This window comes from Apiospora kogelbergensis (assembly GCF_038363985.1).
Source record: "Apiospora kogelbergensis strain CBS 113332 chromosome Unknown utg000002l_segment0_segment0, whole genome shotgun sequence".
Taxonomy (NCBI): Eukaryota; Fungi; Ascomycota; class Sordariomycetes; order Amphisphaeriales; family Apiosporaceae; genus Apiospora; species Apiospora kogelbergensis.
In genome coordinates this window covers 3,630,384-3,649,308 of record NW_027117419.1, presented here as the reverse complement: position 1 = coordinate 3,649,308, position 18,925 = coordinate 3,630,384, and the positions used below count along the sequence as shown (strand labels likewise).

At 55.8% G+C, this 18,925-nt stretch overlaps 7 protein-coding genes across 7 annotated transcripts; 2 read left to right on the top strand and 5 right to left on the bottom strand.

The window, feature by feature from the left end:
• Window positions 1-580: 580 nt before the first annotated feature.
• On the bottom strand, window positions 581-2,769 carry PG998_004108 (uncharacterized protein; the record flags this gene model as incomplete). The annotated part of the gene is made up of 2 exons (XM_066870926.1): window positions 581-865; window positions 1,006-2,769. 2 exons carry the CDS (start codon window positions 2,767-2,769, stop codon window positions 581-583), a joined length of 2,049 nt encoding a protein of 682 aa, XP_066734676.1.
• Window positions 2,770-3,249: 480 nt separating this feature from the next.
• PG998_004107 (uncharacterized protein) lies at window positions 3,250-3,946 on the bottom strand (the record flags this gene model as incomplete). The annotated part of the gene is made up of 3 exons (XM_066870925.1): window positions 3,250-3,740; window positions 3,806-3,826; window positions 3,886-3,946. The coding sequence occupies 3 exons, from the start codon at window positions 3,944-3,946 to the stop codon at window positions 3,250-3,252; spliced, it is 573 nt and encodes a 190-aa protein (XP_066734675.1).
• A 1,225-nt stretch (window positions 3,947-5,171) lies between these two features.
• PG998_004106 (uncharacterized protein) lies at window positions 5,172-7,586 on the top strand (the record flags this gene model as incomplete). The annotated part of the gene is made up of 2 exons (XM_066870924.1): window positions 5,172-5,497; window positions 5,570-7,586. The coding sequence occupies 2 exons, from the start codon at window positions 5,172-5,174 to the stop codon at window positions 7,584-7,586; spliced, it is 2,343 nt and encodes a 780-aa protein (XP_066734674.1).
• Window positions 7,587-8,080: 494 nt separating this feature from the next.
• PG998_004105 (uncharacterized protein) lies at window positions 8,081-8,728 on the top strand (the record flags this gene model as incomplete). The annotated part of the gene is made up of 1 exon (XM_066870923.1): window positions 8,081-8,728. The coding sequence occupies one exon, from the start codon at window positions 8,081-8,083 to the stop codon at window positions 8,726-8,728; it is 648 nt and encodes a 215-aa protein (XP_066734673.1).
• A 938-nt stretch (window positions 8,729-9,666) lies between these two features.
• Window positions 9,667-12,886, bottom strand: PG998_004104 (CSN12-signalosome component; the record flags this gene model as incomplete). Its single annotated transcript, XM_066870922.1, has 5 exons — window positions 9,667-10,714; window positions 10,874-10,893; window positions 11,157-12,107; window positions 12,165-12,510; window positions 12,558-12,886. 5 exons carry the CDS (start codon window positions 12,884-12,886, stop codon window positions 9,667-9,669), a joined length of 2,694 nt encoding a protein of 897 aa, XP_066734672.1.
• A 469-nt stretch (window positions 12,887-13,355) lies between these two features.
• On the bottom strand, window positions 13,356-14,780 carry PG998_004103 (acetyl-CoA acetyltransferase; the record flags this gene model as incomplete). Its single annotated transcript, XM_066870921.1, has 3 exons — window positions 13,356-13,553; window positions 13,613-14,557; window positions 14,628-14,780. 3 exons carry the CDS (start codon window positions 14,778-14,780, stop codon window positions 13,356-13,358), a joined length of 1,296 nt encoding a protein of 431 aa, XP_066734671.1.
• Window positions 14,781-15,698: 918 nt separating this feature from the next.
• PG998_004102 (uncharacterized protein) lies at window positions 15,699-18,623 on the bottom strand (the record flags this gene model as incomplete). The annotated part of the gene is made up of 3 exons (XM_066870920.1): window positions 15,699-15,933; window positions 15,988-18,419; window positions 18,504-18,623. The coding sequence occupies 3 exons, from the start codon at window positions 18,621-18,623 to the stop codon at window positions 15,699-15,701; spliced, it is 2,787 nt and encodes a 928-aa protein (XP_066734670.1).
• Window positions 18,624-18,925: the final 302 nt, after the last annotated feature.

Below are 18,925 nucleotides of genomic sequence, written 5' to 3'. Positions count from 1 at the left end.
ATGCTTATGACAGCAGGAGGCCAGGCTCGCGAGATCACCTCTAGGCCCTTTCCCTCCTATGATGATATCATACACGCTTTTCCTATGGACAGCCGGGGTCAGAAGGACTCTCCACCTCCTATCATTGGATCCGATTCTATTCTTTTCAGGGGTGCTCTGCGTCACAGCTGTCCGATTGTTGGCCACCTAGGAAGTTTAATATCCTTGCGAGCATTGCCATTTCTAGTTTTGTTGAGTCATCTCACTTTCGAGTGTCGTAAAGGATGTGGTCGCGAATGCGTTTCGGAGCGTTTTTCTACCTGTTCCTTTCTTTGTTGGAGTACAAGAATCTGTGGTATTCCTATGATAAGTCATATTGCGCATTTGGGAAGCGGCGATGACACCACTTTCACTCGGTGGTTGGTTGCGAAGAGTCAAGTGGATACGAAGAGCGTGCAGAGTCACGATATCGAAGAGAGAACTACTATACCAAAGCTGATTTGGGTTTCGATTCGCGTGGGTGGCATTGGCCGTTGAGTTCCCCCATTGCTGACTGCATGTGATATTTTCCAAAATGTGTCCCATATATGTGAATACCTACCTAGCCACTAAACCGCCACGTGGTGTACACCTGGTCGTTCATGTAGATGAGGAATTCGTCGTCGCCCCAGAGCGACTGCACGCCAAGTGACGGTGTGGGGTTGGAGCCTTGTCTTTGGACACGATTCTCTGCAAAGGCCTGGTCGGGATCCAGGGCGAACTCGACAGTGCGTCGCAAACGCTTCTGAGAGTCCAGAGACAACGCGTGCCATCTGCCCCAGTGCGATTGCAAAGAAAGCTCGCGACGACACGCAACCAAGGGATGATCGTCCTTGCGTCCCCTAGTCTGAATCGTAGTGTAAAGAGGAATGTGGCCATTATCTTCCTCCTTCCCCCCTGTCCTGCCAGCGGTGCTCCTCTTCCCTCTTCTTCGGCTACTTGACCCCCTTGGTCTTGGCGATGACGAGAAATACAAGGCCGGAGCACCATCAGCGGCCACTCGTCCTCCTCGGCAGTCGCGGCCGAGAGCCGCTCCGTCAGCCGGCCGTTCCAAAGCCGGAACGCCTCCAGGCTGTTGCTGCGCAGGTCGTGGTGGGCTGCCGTCGTCTCGAAGCAGGGGTATGTGAAGGCTTTCGTGTAGACGTTGAAGCAGACGGCGACGAAGCCGGCGTCGCGGCACTGCGGGCAGATGACGGGCGCCCCGACCGCGGCGCTGGCGCCCGTCGCGTCAAAGGGCCCGTTGGTCTGCTGGCCGCCCAGCCAGACGGGGAGCAGGCTGAAGTCGCCGTGCGCACTTGTCTTTTCCCAGCGCAGGCCCCCACGGTGGGCGGCCCAGCGGGGTGGGAGGAGATGGTTCGGGCTTTGTTCAGCGATACTAGTACCAGAAGGAGAAGAAGGCGCGCTGGGGCTCCCCGACATGTGCAGCGTTGGAGAAGGGAAGGCGGGGTGGTAGGTATCGAGCAACGTGCCGTCGGTGCTAAACTCGTAGATGGTCAGGGTTCGGTCCTGCAGGGTGGCGAGGAAGAAGATGTCGCGGCGTGCCGGGTGGAGCACTAAGTCAAGCGTGATGACGCTGTTGATATTGTTGTTGTTCCTACTGGCCATCGCCAGGGTCTGCTGTGCTTGTTCCAAGCCGTCCTGGTCGCTGATAAATGAAGATGGATCCACAGGCGGCGGCGAGGGTTGCTGTATCCGGAGCCCGACGCGGCACGCCCGGTAGGCAACGTCACGAATGTCGTAGCGGTCCGAGAGTACATGACCGGGAACGTAGCAATGAGCCCTCGTTATGTCGATCTTGCGGGGTGGCTCTTCTTTTGGCTGGCCGTCATGGAAACGCGGGCGCCAAAGCCACACCTCGCCGTTTTGCGACACGATGAGCACCGTCTCATTCTCGCATAGCGTGCGGGCTATGCGCTGCGGCATCTCGACCGACCGCAAGGACTCAGCTGTCGACGCCGTCCCACCACGGTCATCTGCGAAGTTCCACGCGTGCAACGTCGTCCCCCGCGCCATCAACAACATGGTGTCCCCCAGGCTTGTCATATATCCCCTCCGATCCTTGTCGTGACCCGGGAATAGATAGCCGCGGCGCCGGCGGGTACGGAGATCGTCGACGATGGCAAAATAGGGCAGGCTGTAAGCCTCTGGCCACCAGGCGATGCGGCCGTTCGCGTAGGCCACAAAATGAGCCAGTCTCGTGTACTCGTGGCCCCTACCGGCGCCTCCCTCCGTCGCTTCCCGCCCCACAGCATTGGTCGCAGTGGAGAAGGAGGAGGAGGAAGAAGAAGAAGACAGGTCCGGCACCGCGGCGTACTCGTGCACGGCGCCCTGGGCCACGGGCAAGGCGCGGCTTAGTGGTGTGGTGAAGTACTCGTCGTCCTCGAGCCTCATGCTGTGGTGAAGAGATGAGAGGAAGCGGCCCCGGCTGCGGCGCCTGTTCCGGGCTAGGAAGCTGCGAAACGCGGCGCCGCACTGCGAGACCGGGACGGTGAGGCGGAGCTGGGTAGACAAGCCCGGGTACCAGCGGTCTGCGAGCGTGGGCCATATGCTCGGGGACTCCCAGATGTGCCTCAGGGAGTGGCTCGTGTGTAGACACGCGATCACATCATCATGGGTGAGATACGAGACAATTTGGAGATGGAGCTCTACCGGGAGACCATTGACCAGGCTGGGATATTTCAGTGACGAGTGGGATGAGGTCGTCGAAGACGAGGCACCGGGGCGCCGAAGCTGGGATATAAAGGCCTTCATTCTTGCGATGTGACTGGCACAAGGGTCAAACAGGCCGGAGTAACTAACTACCTATACATCTAAAGGCTATCTCCGGTGATGGGCCGCAGGTGGTAGTTGTTGGTGAGACGCTGCACTCAAGGGTGGTGAGGCCAGGATACTTTGGGCTAAAGCAGGCCCATAGGTGGTCTTCTCGCCAAGTGGGGTAATATCACGCCACAGCAACTCGGTACTAAGAGAGTTACTGATCCGAATATAAACCATTTCCATTAATATATACCCCTTTCCCTGGCATTCGCTTCCTTTTTCTAAACATGGTGCTGAATGGCCCATAATGATGAACCGCTCAGAACGCCGAGGCTGCCAAGGTTCCCCAACCATACATTGAACTGTCCAGAACGTGGGACGTCAGGCCGAGCCTGATCGATATTGCTGTAGAGAAGTCGAGCAAGCCCCAAGGCGAGAGAGTATGCCGTAAAGTCCGATCAAAAAATCGAATGTTCACTTTGAATTGCCCATCATCCGCTTAGCCTTGTCCAGCAACAAGCCACTCTCCCTTCCTAGCCTGCGCTGACCATCGCGGCCTGGCGTTCGTGCTTTCTTCATGGCTTTCCTGAACCGGTCGCGTTCCTCTATTTTGCGATTCCGTTCCTCGGTCCTCCGTTGGTACTCCTTCTCACGTTCCTCGGCCGCCGCCTTCTTTCGCTCGGCTTCGGACTTGGCCTTTTCGAAATAGTCCGGTCTCCGCTGCCTCGGGCCACGAGGACGGCGCGGCCTATCCCCACCTTCGTTCGGCTCAGGACCGGCCTCAGGCTCATCCTCATCCAGCATGGCCTGCCGTTCTGGGTGAATCTGCACTTCGGGCACCTCTGCTTCGGCCTCTTGCTCCCCACCACTGGGCTTGCCGGAGTTTTGCTCCTCAGCGGCCTTGATCTTTGCATACTGCTTCTTTAATTTGGCATTCTCAATCAGGCCTTTCTTGACCTTGTCGACTGTTGTCTTTTGTTAGCATCTGTCCGTAGTCGGAGCGCGTAGGCGATGTGTTCCCAAATCTTACTTTTCCGCTTCCAGGGGCCGTCTGGGAGATTTTCAGGTCCTACGCGGAAACCCTTTTGGGCTTCTTGGCTTCCGGCGCACCAGCACCAGCACCCGCACCAGCGGCGGCAACGTCATCTTCGAGCGGCCGCTTTGGAGCCATGGTGTTCTGTTCACGTGATCGACTGTTGCTTTCGTCACTGCGTGATGACTGGCGATGTCTACTTGACTTTCACGAGTGAATGGATGAGTGCAAGTCCGGGAAAAAGTGGTTATCGATAAAGCGGCAGGGTGGCCTGTGGAGAAGAACTGGCAGGTGTGTTGTGCAAGCAGAAGTGCACGCAGAAGTGCAAGTACCCCACTGCCCACTGCATCCCAAGCGCCTAATGCACCTAAAATCGCCCACCTGGCAGTCTGGGTATCGCCTATTCTCGATCGGGTCCTCTGGGAAATGGCCGCTGTAGCTGGACCGACCCTGTGACCCTGCGACCCTGTCCGGCTACTGGCTACTGTAGATTACGACAGGACCCTCGATGAACCTAGAACACGGCAATGCAAATAACATGACGCCAACAGGCGAAATGAGGTGTTTGTCAACTGTGCTGCCGTTGTGTGCTGGCGGTGGCTGATTCCAGTCACAACACAACACAACACAACCCAGCCCAACATCGACCCCCAGATCCATGTCAAAGGCCATGGCCATGCAGCCCCAAATCCCCAAAACTGGTTCCGCCAGTCCCGCTCGCCCATTCACGTTACGTTACGGCATGCGCTACGACACCCAGACTCCCGTCACTCATCACAAAGCCGGATGGTCCAGAAAAAGAGTCATCCGTTCGTTGCTATCGGGCAATCCATTGATGTCAGATACCCGTAATTCTCCATGCTTGGCCATCCATCCATCCATCCACCAATCTGTCTGCTTCCCGCCCGACGCCTTCCCTGGATAGATCCAGCGTAAGTACATGGTCATCCCACTCGCTGGCTGGAATGAACCCAAGCCCGCCGCTCTCGTCCACACATAAGATCCGAGCATTCCTGCCCTGCCCAAACTTGAAACAACCAAGAGGATTTCAATTGGTCTTTCCTGTCTCGCTTCGTTCTTTTCAGCTCTGAAACTGCGCCGGCTGTGGCTCTGCTATATGAATGGAAACTGTCTTTCCAAGATTAGGACCTCCGTCTAAACCTTCTGAAGCTCGGCCGGCATCCTAAACCAGAGGTCGAGTCAGCGGCTACGCCATCCGCCAACGTCCCTTACGTGAAAGATACAGCACGAGCGCGGACAAAGAAATGCTCCCCAAGACACCCTGGACGCCATGATTGAATTTGACGCATGATACTTTTTGTCTACAACCTTTGTCGTTGTCGCTTCCCAACTGTGATTTGAAATGCCCATCTTCCAAGAAGACTTGGAGCGCGAGGAGGTGCCGTTGGAGAGAACCGCCATGGCGTCATCGCCCAGTTCTTTCTGCCCCGAGGCACCTCGTTCGCATGGCAGAACTCTGGTCAGGAAACCGTCCGAAGAGAGCATACGGACTGAACTATGCGAAGGGCCAGTTCCTGACAGCCCAAGGCCCTCTACGCCGGAGAAGATTTTGGAGGGTGAAGACCCAACACCATGCACCGACCGCGCGGAGCTGATAGAGAGGCTGAAGAGAGGCGAAAGTCCAACTTGGATCGCAAATCGACATGTGGGCTATCTCTCCATCAGATGGTAAGGAAATAGGCTAATACATCGTCAGTATGAGTCCATATGGGACCGTCAACCCATTACGCCTTCTCGCAGCCCGAGGCCCACAGCCAATTCGCCCATTCTGCTACCGCCACCTACGATAACACCGGAGAAACGAGACCATGGTTCTGACGACGAGAGGCGCTTGCAGGAGGGCCTGAGTATTGAGAGACCCCGGTCTGCTCTCCACAGTGGTGATTTCACCCAGGACGAATCGTCCACTGAAGCCCGGGGGAGTAGAGGCAGTGTTCTGGCCCGTAACGATAATGCGGCGCGGGATGATGGGCACCCATGGCTGGCCACCTCGCCCCCGCGCAACTTCACTCCCTTCCCATTCGGGAACCGACCGGTCGGAGTAGAGCCCTCGAATGAACCACGGCTCTCTTCGCCGTTATCATCGTCTCTATCAAGGAGCTTTGCCTATCAGCCTCCGACAAGCCCTTTGGTTCAGACTGAAGTCAACGAGGATCTGGGTTTAACGTCCCCTATGGAAGGCATTGAGATCAGTACCAGAAATGCTCGCCGACATACTCTCATGTCCACCCACAGCGGTTCATATAGCGTACCTTTGCAAGGTCAAGCCGCAAGACAGGCCCCTTCGCTAAGACACGAGAGGACACACCCGTACCAGGCTCATCAGCCACGACGGTCTCTCACCTCCACGCCTAACCTGTCGATCACTGGCACATCTCCACAGACGCCGGGACTCCTTCGATCAAGGTTACCTTCATTTAGTTCCGATACTTCTCCATTGCAGCATGCATCCATGGTGGGTTCCTACGAAGAGAGTATCCTGCGCGGGCGAATGTCTACTACCCCGTCCAAACCTCTAGACTTTGTGGCCCAAATTGGGGTATTGGGTCTTGGCAAGTGCAAATCCAGTCTTCGGTGTCCTCCACACGTGACATTACCTTTTCCAGCCGTATTTTACAGTTATGCCACCTCGTCTCATGGGAGATCCAAGGAAGACGACGGGCCAAGCCCGTATGTAGGCCAAGTAGATCTCGAAAACGGGCTATCGAATCCAGAAGAAGACGCCCGGTCAAAGCGCAAAGCACAGAACAGGGCGCGCATGGCCGAGGAAGATGCCCTCAACTTGAACGACGGCTCGAATCTTGAGCCGCGTAGCTCACAGCGACATAAGCGAACATCTAGTTCACCGCGAGCGCCGCCTGGAGGGAGCTATCGGATTCCTGAGAAGGGACAGATCCAAATAATCATCAAGAACCCGAATAAGACGGCCGTCAAATTGTTTCTCGTTCCTTATGACTTAGCGGGCATGGAGCCAGGTACGAAGACGTTTATTCGACAACGCAGTTACTCGAACGGTCCTATAATCGATCATCTCCCGGGCGCAGAGGCCATAGGCACAGGAGACAGGCCCATCTTACGTTACCTAGTGCATCTGCACATTTGCTGCCCTTCGAAGGGGCGGTACTACCTATACAAGACCGTTCGCGTCGTCTTCGCAAACCGGGTGCCAGACGGCAAGGAAAGGCTACGCAATGAGATCAGTCAGCCGGACCCGAGGTTTACGACTTATAAGCCGATACGTGTCATGCATCCACCAAGTTCCGTCGGAACTGGCCCTGGAGCAAGCTTGGCCGCCGAGAAGGCCTTAAGGAGGCGGAGCTCGGGCTTTTACTTTGGGGCCTCCAGCCACGGCCTCGATGCTGCAGACGGTATGTCTGGGGCAGCCATGAAGACGATACACCAGGACTTCTCGCTCGATTTCGCCAGCAATAAGACGGCGGTGGAACCTGTCCCCCTGGAATTCTCTGGGGGATCGTCCCGGAGCAACATGTCGTCTGCTCAAGACAGCCAGCCTACAGCACAAGACTCGAGTAGGATTTCGGGATTCAGTGGTGTGGGCAGCCAGATCAGTCGATACGACAAGTTGAGGAAGGGAGATGTAGGATACGGAGGCAATGCATTCTCAAGCCTCATCAACGGTAACCCTGGAGTAGCAGAGGGCCTACTCTCGCAGAGACTAAGAACTCTGGGAGTCCAGGCCCAAGCCCAAGCTCAAGGTCAAGACCAAAATCAGCAGCAGAGTCCGGCTGGAGAATAAGGGCGAGCATTCACTGAAGGGCCCATGCGGCATTGGCATATAAAGGTTGTTCCAAGGCGCTTTCTTCTTCATGCACTACCTCCACGAGATATTCTGGGGTTATTTAGGGATGGACAAGGGGAGTTTTTGTTTTCTGGTTGATATCCCCCGGCTGTCCTTTACTTCTCATTATCACAGGGCGTCGCAACAAACAATACTAGATTTAGCACATAGCACAGAAGAGATTGTACATGGTAAAACGTAAATGAACCAGGACCCCAACCAAGTCAATTGGAAGTTCCGACCAACCAGTATAACGTAAGACTGTGGAACGTGGAGGACGCATCTTATTCATCAAACGATTCCCCTCCTGGGTGGCCCTTGCATATCCTAGTCGTACGGGAGTTGTACAAAACGGCCTGGGCCGATCCCGCGTGTCCCGCCGCCATTTCTTCATCTCCTCTCAAGACAATCCAAACCACGACGGCTCGGACCCCCGAACGGCAACAGCAAGAATGGGCTCCTCCGACATTGCCCCGCCTCACGCGCCCGCATGGCTCGTCCCGCTATCGACCGTGTTCCTCGGCCTCGGCGTTCTCTTCTGGGACATGGCGTACGTGCTGATGACGATCCGGGGCATCAAGACGCGATCCTACGGGATGCCCATCCTGGGCCTCGCCATCAACGTCAGCTGGGAGATTGTGTACGGCTTCTACGTGGCCGAGGCGGCCTTTGAGCGGCTCGGCTTCGCCGTCTGGCTGCTGCTGGACCTGGGCGTCATCTACACGACGGTGCGCTTCGCGCCCGAGGCCTGGGCCGCCACCAGCCCGTCCGTCGGCGCCCGCATGCCCTGGATCCTCGCCCTCCTCGTCGCCGTCGGCTGCTGGGGCCACTACGCCTTCGCCGCCTGGTGGCTGGCGCGCCCGGGCGTCGGCACCGGCGACAAGACCGGCAAGTGGTACTACGGCCGCGACGGCTACGACACGACCGAGCTCGCCTACTGGTCGGCGGGCGTCTCGCAGCTCGTGCTGAGCAGCGCCAGCGTGGCGATGCTCGCCGTACGGGGTCATTCCGGGGGGCACCGGATACGCAATTTGGTGAGCCCGCACGCATCCATCCATCATACGACGATGGCGGAATATACACCTCTGGACTGGAGCTAACCCTACATCAGGCTTTGCCGCTTCCTCGGCTCGCTCTTCGGCATGGGAGTTTGCAGCGGTCTGCTCTGGTGGTACTGGCCAGAAGCACACTCATATTGGACCCTTCCAATGAGCATATTCATGTGCGGCCTATCTTTCGCGTGCGATGTCGCATATCCGTTCGTTCTCTGGCGTGTTCGCCAAACAGAGAAGATGCTCCCAGATGGCAGGCTTATAGGAGCTCACGAGTCGGAATTGGACAAGGCAAAGGTGCAGTAGCCAAGGGACGTTTTCCCTCTGGCCCTATTGACGGGAGAGGCACGCTCTCACAGCAATGGTAGCTATTCACCGAAATCGCCATACCTGCAGATTATGTTTACCGCGAAAGAAGCGTTGCTGAAAGTCTTGGTCAACCTCAGCCGACTACATCAACTGCGGGATATCACGATCGTACACGCAGATCTACAGTCAGGTAGACGTCCCCGGGAGCCTTCAATATTGTTACATGGCTTCTCGATGAGACAAAGTAAGCCTAGTGGTTAGAGAAGCTGCCCCCCGTTTGGGTGCAGATCTTCGAACGTATTTGCTTTGTCAAGTTTTATCTATAATTAGCGTCCAGCTAGCTATGCAACAACCAAGACACTGGGGGCCTGTATGCTGTCCCAACAAGTCTTTAACATGTCTTGTTTACCAATGAACACCCATGAATACCGAGTAGCGGCAGTCGAGCCGGCCTCCACGGTCTATCTATACACAAAAGTTTCAGCCAGGCGAAACCGATACTGTCGTATCACCCCGTGTGCATGCCGGTCAAATGTTGAGGAAGCACTCGATACATCTATATATTTCCTGCTATCGACCAGCTTCTGCACCATGCCTTCTCCCGGGTTTGAACCCGCCCTGTTCCATGTCAGAAGATCCCAATCGGGGCGTTGATATTTACAACGATGGAGTGTCACTCATCGAACTGCTCGCAGCCCATGGTCGGGTGGACACAAGGGCCGGACGGACGCGGAACGGCCGACATACTCTGGACCTGCTTCCTCACCATATTCGCGTGCACGTACTCCATCATCCACGTCAACCTCCCGGCCGAGGACGAGAGCGGCTGGGGCGTTCTCGTCCGGAAAGTGCGGTGGTCGCTCTGGGCCGTGTACGCCCCCGAGCTCGTCACCGCGCACGCCGCCACGCAGTGGGAAGGGGCGCGAAAATCCCGGGACGAGATGCGCGGGCTCGGCGTCGCGAACTGGGATCTCGTGCACGGCTTCTTCGCGCTCTCGGGGGGCTTCGTGCTGCGCCCGCCCGACACGGCCTCCTTCCCCGTCAACGCCAAGGCCCTCTTCTACCTCGTATCCCGAGGCCACGTGCCGGCTCCCAAGATCACGGCCAAGGAGATTTGGGACCGTAGCAAGCGGGACAGGTTCGCCAAGACAGTCGCCGTGCTGCAGAGCTTGTACCTCGTCACCCAGACGCTGGGGCGGGCCTTCAAGTCGCTTCAGGTCACTTGCTTGGAGTTGGTGACGGTGGCGTTCCTGCTGTGTACGGCTGTGACGTCCCATTTTTGGATGATGAAGGCCCTTGATGTCGAGACGCCCGAGCACATATACATGAAGACGTCGATGGCCCGCGTCCTGATCGAAGCCGGGCCTGCCGCCAACGAGCCCTTCTTCTTCACGCCCATGGACTTCGTGGAGCAGCCAGGCTGGTGCAAATGGAAGAGACAGCATATTTTCCGTGATTTTGGCGGCATTGGCCAGCGGCCGCTGCGGAGGATCCCCAACGATTTCTATGATGGCCCGGCCTCGTGGAAGCTGGCTATCTTCCTCTGGGTCGCGTCTATCGCGCACCTGGGAGTCCACGTCTTTGGGTGGGCTTTCTTTTTCCCCCACCGTCACCGAGTGGTACATGTGGCAGGTTGCCAGCTTGTCGCTGCTTGCCATCATATCCGGCTCCGGCCTTTTCAACGTCTTTTCGGTAAAACCAGGGCTAGACTTTAGAGTGAACACGCTGGGTATATGGTATACCACGCCGGAGAAAAACACGTTCTGGCGACGCTGGGCCGTTCATGGACCGGCGTTCCTTGCCGCCATGGTTTATTACCTGGCAAAGACGTTCATACTGGTTGAAGCGTTCGTCAGTCTGAGGCTCATGTCCACCTCAGCTTACCAGACAGTGCCATGGACGGACTATCTTCTCAGAGGGTCATAGGTCGTGCTAGTATAACAAATCAGCTAGGGTAGATAGAAACTTTACGGCGCACGTGTTCATCCTTGTCAATGAAGTTTTGCGTAGTATCATGCTGATAATATAGGGTATCAAGACCTCAACCATTTCAATTTCATCGCTCAGGCAATCGACAAATGCAATCAACCCTTACCGAGAATAGAGCGGCTTTGCTTTCATTATGTGGTATCACTTTCTCCTCCTGTAGATACCAGTCTCCTTATACCCGCTTGACCCATCCAGGGACATCTTCTCCTTCCTTCAGACCCGTAGCCAGGATCTCAGCTGGCGGGGGCCAGCCCGCCGCAACAGCGCCCTTCTGCTTCGCACCAATAATGGCGAAGCGGCCCTGGGAATGTGCTATGAAGCCGTGGAGTAGCCCTTGCGCCACGAGCGACGCTACAAAGTTCTCGATGTGGTCCTCGGTGATGGGCATGTTGCCCCATACGAGTCCCTCATTGGGGCGCAGCTTCTTCGGCCCTCCTGGCGGCGGCGCTAGCGTGCTGTGCTCGTCCAAGCCTGCGGCGCTGTTCGACACGGCCTTGAGGAACATCGAGTTGATATGTGGCTGTCGCGGTTTGCGGCCTGGATGCGCCGGCAGATAGCCCTCGAGACGCTTCTGTACAAACGCGGCTGTTGTGAGAAGATGCGACAACTCCAGTGTAGCCGCCTTACGGGAATCGGCTTCCGTGGGCGCAATATATGTGAGGAGGAAGGTGCGTCTCGATAATGCTCGCCAGACCATGGGGCGCAAGCGGAAAAGAAGGGTCAAGAAGATGCCACGGCGATAAAGCCATTGTTCATTGGCATCCAGAGCTGCCTGGAATCGTAGGTGGTTCCCCGTCCGCATAGCCTCGACGAAAGGCATAAATATGGGCGCTAACGACTGGGCTTCTGGCCGCTGGAGGAGTTGCAGCGAGGGTACCCGACCGAGCAGCATGTTGCAAGGTATGAGATAGGTGAGGACCAGCCACCGGTGCTTCTCGAACCGTGGAGGCGTTTCGAGATATGCTTCTTGCAAACATTGCGCTGCCCGGCTGAAGTGGTTGTTGATGAAGTGAAAGCGTCCTAGGTAATAGAGAAACGTAACCCGCTGCGCCGCTGGGTAAAACGATAGGGGTGGCGCTTTGGCTGTAATATTCGTGAAGAGCTGCTTTGCTAGATGGGTTTTTTCGGCCTACAAGGAACAGTCAGCCATGCCGGCAGCATAGGCAAGGGTGATGGAGGCGCTCACAGCAAACAGTAGCTTCAAAGTCACGTTGGCAAATATATACACTCCCGTCTTCTTCCCCTTGGGTTGTTCGTGGCGCTGACTTGACCTATCAGTCAGACACGCAGTGAAGACCTTTTGTATAATTTCCGCCGTCGTCTCGACAATGGACTTCTGCTCCTCCTCGCCAGCATCCACCGTCTGCAAGTTCCGTGTGAGATCGGGGCGCTTGTTAAGCGTCATCGACAGCTTGGACAGGGAAGCGCATAGGGATATGCTCGTCTGGAGCATAATCGTACCATAGGTCGGGTTGTTGAGCGCAGTCGTACAGGAACTGTCGAATTGGGGGACAATATCAGCACTTGAGCGCCTAAAAAGAATCATGCGATACAACCCGGGGTGTCGTTTCTTCCTTACTTTGTGAGGGCGGTAAGCAGCTGGTGGGTGCCCAGGAGGTCGTCGAAGTTCACATCGCGCCAGTACTCGAGGTAGTCCTTCATGAAGGAGACGAAGCCTGGCCAGGCGGTCCCTTCGTCCTCGGACACGTTGTCATCTTCGGGGAGGCAGTTTTCGACCATCTTGGTTAGCGAGGCGCTGTTGCGGTAGCCCTTTTTGAGCTCGTCGGCGAGCTTGTGGTATTGGTCGGGCAGCGGCGGTTCGACCAGCAACCAGGCGCGCAGCTCGTTGCCATTGCGGCTCTTGAGAAATTTGCGAATCTCGCTCAGGAACTGCACGGTCAAAGACATGGCGACGACTCGGAGGCGCTCGCTGCGCTTCTCCTTCGGCTTCTCCCTCTGTTTCTCCCTCTCCCCTCTCGCGCCCGTCGACGTTCCTTCCCGGCGGTCCTAGCGTCGGCGCATGTGTGAATACGACAAGGATTGCGACAGGTCTATTCGGGTCTCGCTTGTTGCGTGTCGGTTGGGTCTCTACGCTGCGGTCGAAAGGGATGGGAAGGGCAGTCAGTGTAAGTGTGTTGTTGGAAGCGTCAATCAATCGAGTCTCGAACTAACAATCAATCAAGAAGGGTGGGCTTGTTTTGTTTGCAGGGGTGGGGCTTCCAACGCTACAGAGTACGGAGATAGAGACATGCATTCACTTATTCTTCCATTCAGTTGTCCACACCGAGTCTGGTCATTGTATTGTATTGCATTTTGGCTTCTTTGATTCTTGTAAGGCAATTACTTGTCTACCTGCACATGCACATGCACCTCGAGCCTAGACAGACTCAATGCGCTGCACTACCAGAGCAGTAGCCGCGCCGCCTCCGTTGCAGATAGCAGCAACGCCGTACTCGCCGGGCTTGAGCTGGTGAAGCAGCGTCGTGAGAATCCGCGAACCCGAGCTCCCCAGCGCGTGGCCCAGTGAAATGGCACCTCCCAGGGGGTTCACCCGCGCCTTCTCGAGGCCAAGTATCTATAGAAGAAGAATTGTTAGCACCGTCGAAGTCACACCTCGTAGTCATCCGTGTTTACCTTTTCATTGGCCTTGATGACGGCCGCGAAGGCCTCGTTGAACTCCCAGACCGCAACCTGGTCCTTGGTGATGCCCGCTCTCTCGAGGGCGATCGGAACCGCCTTGGCAGGCGCAATCGGGAAGTCAACAGGCTCCATGGCGGCATCGGCCGAGCCACATATCCGTGCCAGCACTCGGGACCCAGCACCGTATTGCTGTGCGATGGCCTTGCTGCCCAAGACCAAAGCACTGGCGCCATCGTTGAGTGTTGATGAGTTGGCCGCTGTGACCGTGCCCGTACCGTCGCGAATGAAAGCCGGTTTCAGCGTGGGCACCTTGTCCAGTTTGACATCAAGGTATCCCTCGTCCGTGTCAATAATAGTATCACCTTTGCGGCCCTTGACCGTGACGGGCGCGATCTCGTCAGCGAAAGCCTTGTCCTTCCACGCGGCCTGCGCGCGCTCGTAGGACTGGATCGCATACGCATCCTGCATCTCGCGGGTGATTTCATGCTTCTTGGCCGTCGTCTCGGCACAGATGCCCATGTGGAACTGGTCGTACACGTCGGTCAAGCCATCCTTGATCAAGCCGTCCTCCATCTTGACATGGCCGAACGCGGGCAGGCTGCTCGAGCGGGGCACGTAGTAGGGCACCTGCGACATGTTCTCCATACCACCGGCGATCTGGGCTTCGGCGAGACCCAATTGGATGTTTTGCGCTGCGAAGACGACCGCCTTCAGGCCCGAGGCACAAACCTTATTGATGGTGATGGCCTCCACACTCTTAGGCAGGCCGGCAAAGATCGAGGCCTGGCGAGCCGGCGCCTGCCCTATGTTCCCCTGGAGCACGTTGCCCATGTATACGTCCGTGATCTTTTCGACCGGGACTTTGGATTTCTCTAGGGCAGACTTGATAGCCACCGCGCCCAGTTTGGGCGCCGGCACCGTCAGGAAGGCACCATTGAACTACGTCATTGGTTAGATGTTGAGAGTGAAGGGATGGCAAATGGACAGTAACTATGGCAGAACAACGAACCTTTGCCGTGGGCGTCCTGGCAGCACTGAGAATATAAGCGTCGCGAATCTCTTTCCGCAGAGCTGCTTGCGCTGTGAAGTGTCTTGTTGCCGAGGGATGCCGAGCGGCCGAGTGGAGGCAAGTCCGAGTGGCGTGTCTTGCAAGTAACACCATCTTGATGACGCACTATATGCTGTAGTGAAGGGGAACGGGAGTGAGCCTGGGAACGTGTCGAAGGCAAGAGGTCACAAAATGAAGGCGGCAGAATAAGGCATGGGAAGCAAAGGAAGCCCTGCTTTAAGCCGTGAACACGCATCAGCTTCACATTCACGTTCCCCGGCTTGAGTCGGCCCCGCGTATCCGACCAGGAATAAGTTGGGGTAGCTCAGCTCGAGTACCACGCTAACCCACACAGTCGCATCCATCCCTCGGCATATTTTCATGTGAGATGATCAAGCACGTAGCATCGTCTGTTGCCCTGTAGCACCCCCCTATTGTTGCTATTGACATGTTGTCTTACTTTATTTAAGTGTTAGAGCTCTAGCTGTTCCATCACGACAGAACGCAGTAGCACAACTGGGAGCATACCACCTATATAGCTGGGACCCCTCGGAACAGGGCTATTCAGAAACAAGGAAAAGACACAGGCGTATCGCATATCCCATTCGTCATTCCACCCGTTCGTTATAAGGCCGCGCCTTCTCATATCATCAAGAAAACGCCACAATAAGCCATGAGAGTGACCCTCTGACGACTCCTACCGCGCCTAATCTGTATGCATAGAAAGAAATCCAACATTCTGGCCCCCCATCGTTTTCCATCGTAATATGTCTAACCTCCGCTGATCTTCCACGTCGGCACAAGCCAGATGCTCATCCGACAAAAAAGAATACCAAACAGGGTATAGGGTATAATGTCCGCCTCAACGTTCTGGTCTATCGTCTGCTCTACCTCGTCCATTTCACACCTGGGAGAACAAGTGAAACAGGAAACAGCCTAGCACCACGACAAAGTCTGGACGAGAAAGTCTTATGTCGCTGGTCGGCACTGGAACTGCTTCGATCATGGGAATCAATCTCCTGGTGACTGTTCCTAGGACTTCTGGAAGAACCAGCTGCTGCGCTTGCCAGCACCACCCTCGTTTTGCAGGTTGGCGATGGTAGGGACCGGCGCTGGAGCGCTGGAGTCACCTCCGCCGCGCAGAGGCTTCGCGATGCGGCTACCGAAGCTGAAGCCGCCATTGCCGGTAGGCGAACTGAGGCCGCGGGTCGAGCCTGCCTTGGCAGCTTCGAGCCGCTCCTTGACAGCCGTGAGCTGAGACTCGAATCTAGGATCATTGTTAGTACCGTGTGAAACAAAGGAGTTGGGAAGTCGCATGTACCTGTGGTTTGCCGCCGTCAGCTTCTCCTGACTGTCCTGTAGCAAGCTCTCCAAGCTTTGGATACGCTCGTTTCTTGCGATGAGCTTGCGCTCGGCGATCGCAACCTCCTTCTTGAGTGCACCATTCTGCTCCACAAGTTGGCGCTGCACCTGGGTGAGCTGCTCGAGGTTGCGTTCCAGGAAGGCCATTTTCTTCTGCTGGGCCCGGTTGTTGGAAGACCGCAGGACATTGTTGTATTGCTCGCGTGTCTCGTCTAAGCTGATCTCCAATTCCACAACGCGCTCGCAGCGGTTCTGCAAGTCTCGCATCAGACTCTTCTTCATGACATCGAACTCGGCAATTTGTTGCTGAACAGTCTTGCCATTTGCCAGGCCAGGGGTAGGCGTTGTGCCCGCCTTAACACGACCTTGGAGGTCTTCGATGAGCGTCTTCATACGCGAGTTCTCCGCAGCCTTCTGCGCGATGTCGGCCTTGAGCTCATCTACCAGTTCCATCTGGGTAGTCTGTTTGCTGGCATAAGTATCCTTAAGGCGCTCCTTAACTTCCTCCGCATCCGCCTCGCTCAGGTTCCGCGACAGAAGGTCCTCATATTCCTGTTGTAGAGACTGTAGCTTGGTCTCCAGCTCCATCCTCCGGCGAGCCTCAGAGTCACTAGACATGCCACTGTAAAGGGACAGTTCGGCTTGCCTAACGATTCCTTGAGTCTCGACGAGTTTGGCTTTGACTTCCTGCAGGTCATCTGGTGGTATTGGGTCACCAGTGGAGCTGAGCTCGTACAGTGTCTCGATCTGCTTGATAGCGTCCGCGATAGACTTCTCGTTCTCGCTGAAGACATCGCCTCCGAGATCAAAGCCGGCCATCATCTTAGCCATCTTCTCTGCCTTTTTCTTCTCCTTTTCGTCAAGGACGGCGGTCGTCTCCTTGGCGCTCATCTTGACATCCAGGAGCTGCTGCTTGACTTCGTCTACTTCTGCGGTGAGCTCACCGTTTGCCTCCTTCAAGGCGTCCATGGTGATCTGCGCCTCCTTGCTCTCGAACGTCAAGCGCTCGAGCTGCATTTTGGCCTCGTTGACTTCAGTAGTAAGCTTCTCGTTCTCCTTGCCTAGTTTGCTGTCGTGCTCCTTCAAGAAGGTGAGCTCTTCCTTTGATTCGGCAAGGGTCTTCTCAGCATTAACGACTTGAGATTCCTTCTCCGATAGCTGGTCTTGAAGCTCATTCTCTCTTCGAAGGAACTCCTCTCTCTCGTCTTTATCAAGAGGGATACTAGGGGTACCAGATCGTTCAGTCAGGGCGGGTGTCTCAGCCCGGCTATCAGCTACCAAACGGGACGGTGTCGATGGTCTGGCTGCCTTTGCGGCATCGGACTTGGTGACCATCACGCCGTCGGCCGAGAAAGCTGGCGTCCATTTGTCCTTTGGAACGGCGTCACCGGCACGCCAAAGCTGCACTTCACCCTCCAGGTTCGATATATAATTCTCGAATGTGGAGATACTCATTTGCGCCTTCTTCAGCATAGCCTTGAGTTCCGCCGGGCTGAGTTCAGCATTGACCTTTGCCTTGTTCTTGATCGACTTGGCTCTCATGCCGAATCGTAGGGTGCTCAGCGTTTCGGCATCGTTGTAACTACTGGGCGAACAGTTGATGATCAGAGTTGTCCGGCTGTTTCCTCCCAAGGATTCTTGCAAGATTCGCGTCAACTTGGAGTCTCGGTACGGAACGTGAGAAGATTTGCCGTCGGTCAGGGCATTGATGACCATACCAAGAGCACTCAGACTCTTGTTGATCTTCTTTGCCTCCTCCAGCGTCTGTCCGCTGGCGCCTGTCTTGCCGACCTTTTCGCTACCTGCCAAATCCACCAAGAAAAGCTGACCGCTTTTGGCCGAGCCAGTCTCGACATTCTTCTGGGTGATGGTGATGACGAATATAGAGTGTGATCGCGACGACTCTTGGTTCATGTTGGTCGCGGCGACTGCTCGGGCGTTTCCTCCCCTCCTCATGACCTCGAAGACCTCTTGCACACTCGAGACATAGATCTCGAGGAGACCCTTGACATAAACACCCCTGTTCTTCTCTTCGTGTACCGGCAGGTTGTCATTCTGGGGCTGGAGCAAATCTCGAATGCGCTCCATGTAAATCTCCATATAGCTGACTCGGACGGTGTACTCGATGGTTCCAGGACTCGCCATGATGCTGCTGAATATCTGCTCCACGATACGCGGCGTAATACCCTTTCCTTCCTCGTCTTCTATACTTGTTCCCATCATGGTATAAGACTTTCCGGCACCGGTTTGTCCATAGGCGAAGACGGTTCCATTGTAGCCGTTAAGGATATCGTCTACAGTTGGTTTGATCGAGTAATCGAATACAGTAGATTGTTGCGATTGCATATCAAAGACTCGGTCGAAGGTGAAGCCGCCAGCTGCCTCGGCAGACTACATACGTGTTGGTTAGCATGGACGCGCATCGCCTTCAGCCTCCGCTTCCGCCTGCGCCGTGGGCCGCAATCGGGTACCTACGTTCAGTTTACAGGTGTCGTCGCCATCGAAAGTAACTATAGGCTGGCCACCCGAGGCCAGCTCAACCTTATTCTGAGGTCGAAATCGAGCGACGACCTTGATTGTGTTTGGGGCCGACATGGTGGGCGGCGCCTATAAGAGAATATCTTTGGGGGTTGTTGTACGAAGCCGATACTGGAAATCAGTAATCAGCGGTGCAGAGGACGACGATAAGGGGGCTCTCGGTGCCCTCCAAACCATGTCAGAAACAGTAGTTGAGATCGATGCAAGTTGCGGCTCGCTGCAGCTTGCTCGGCAAGGGAGCAGAAAGTGCAATCAAGAAGACCTATCTCGGCCGACGAGATCGGCGGATAGGTCATAAAAATATGACAATATGCTGCTGTTTTTTTCTCCCAGCACACAGAGGTTGTGGTGGATAAAGG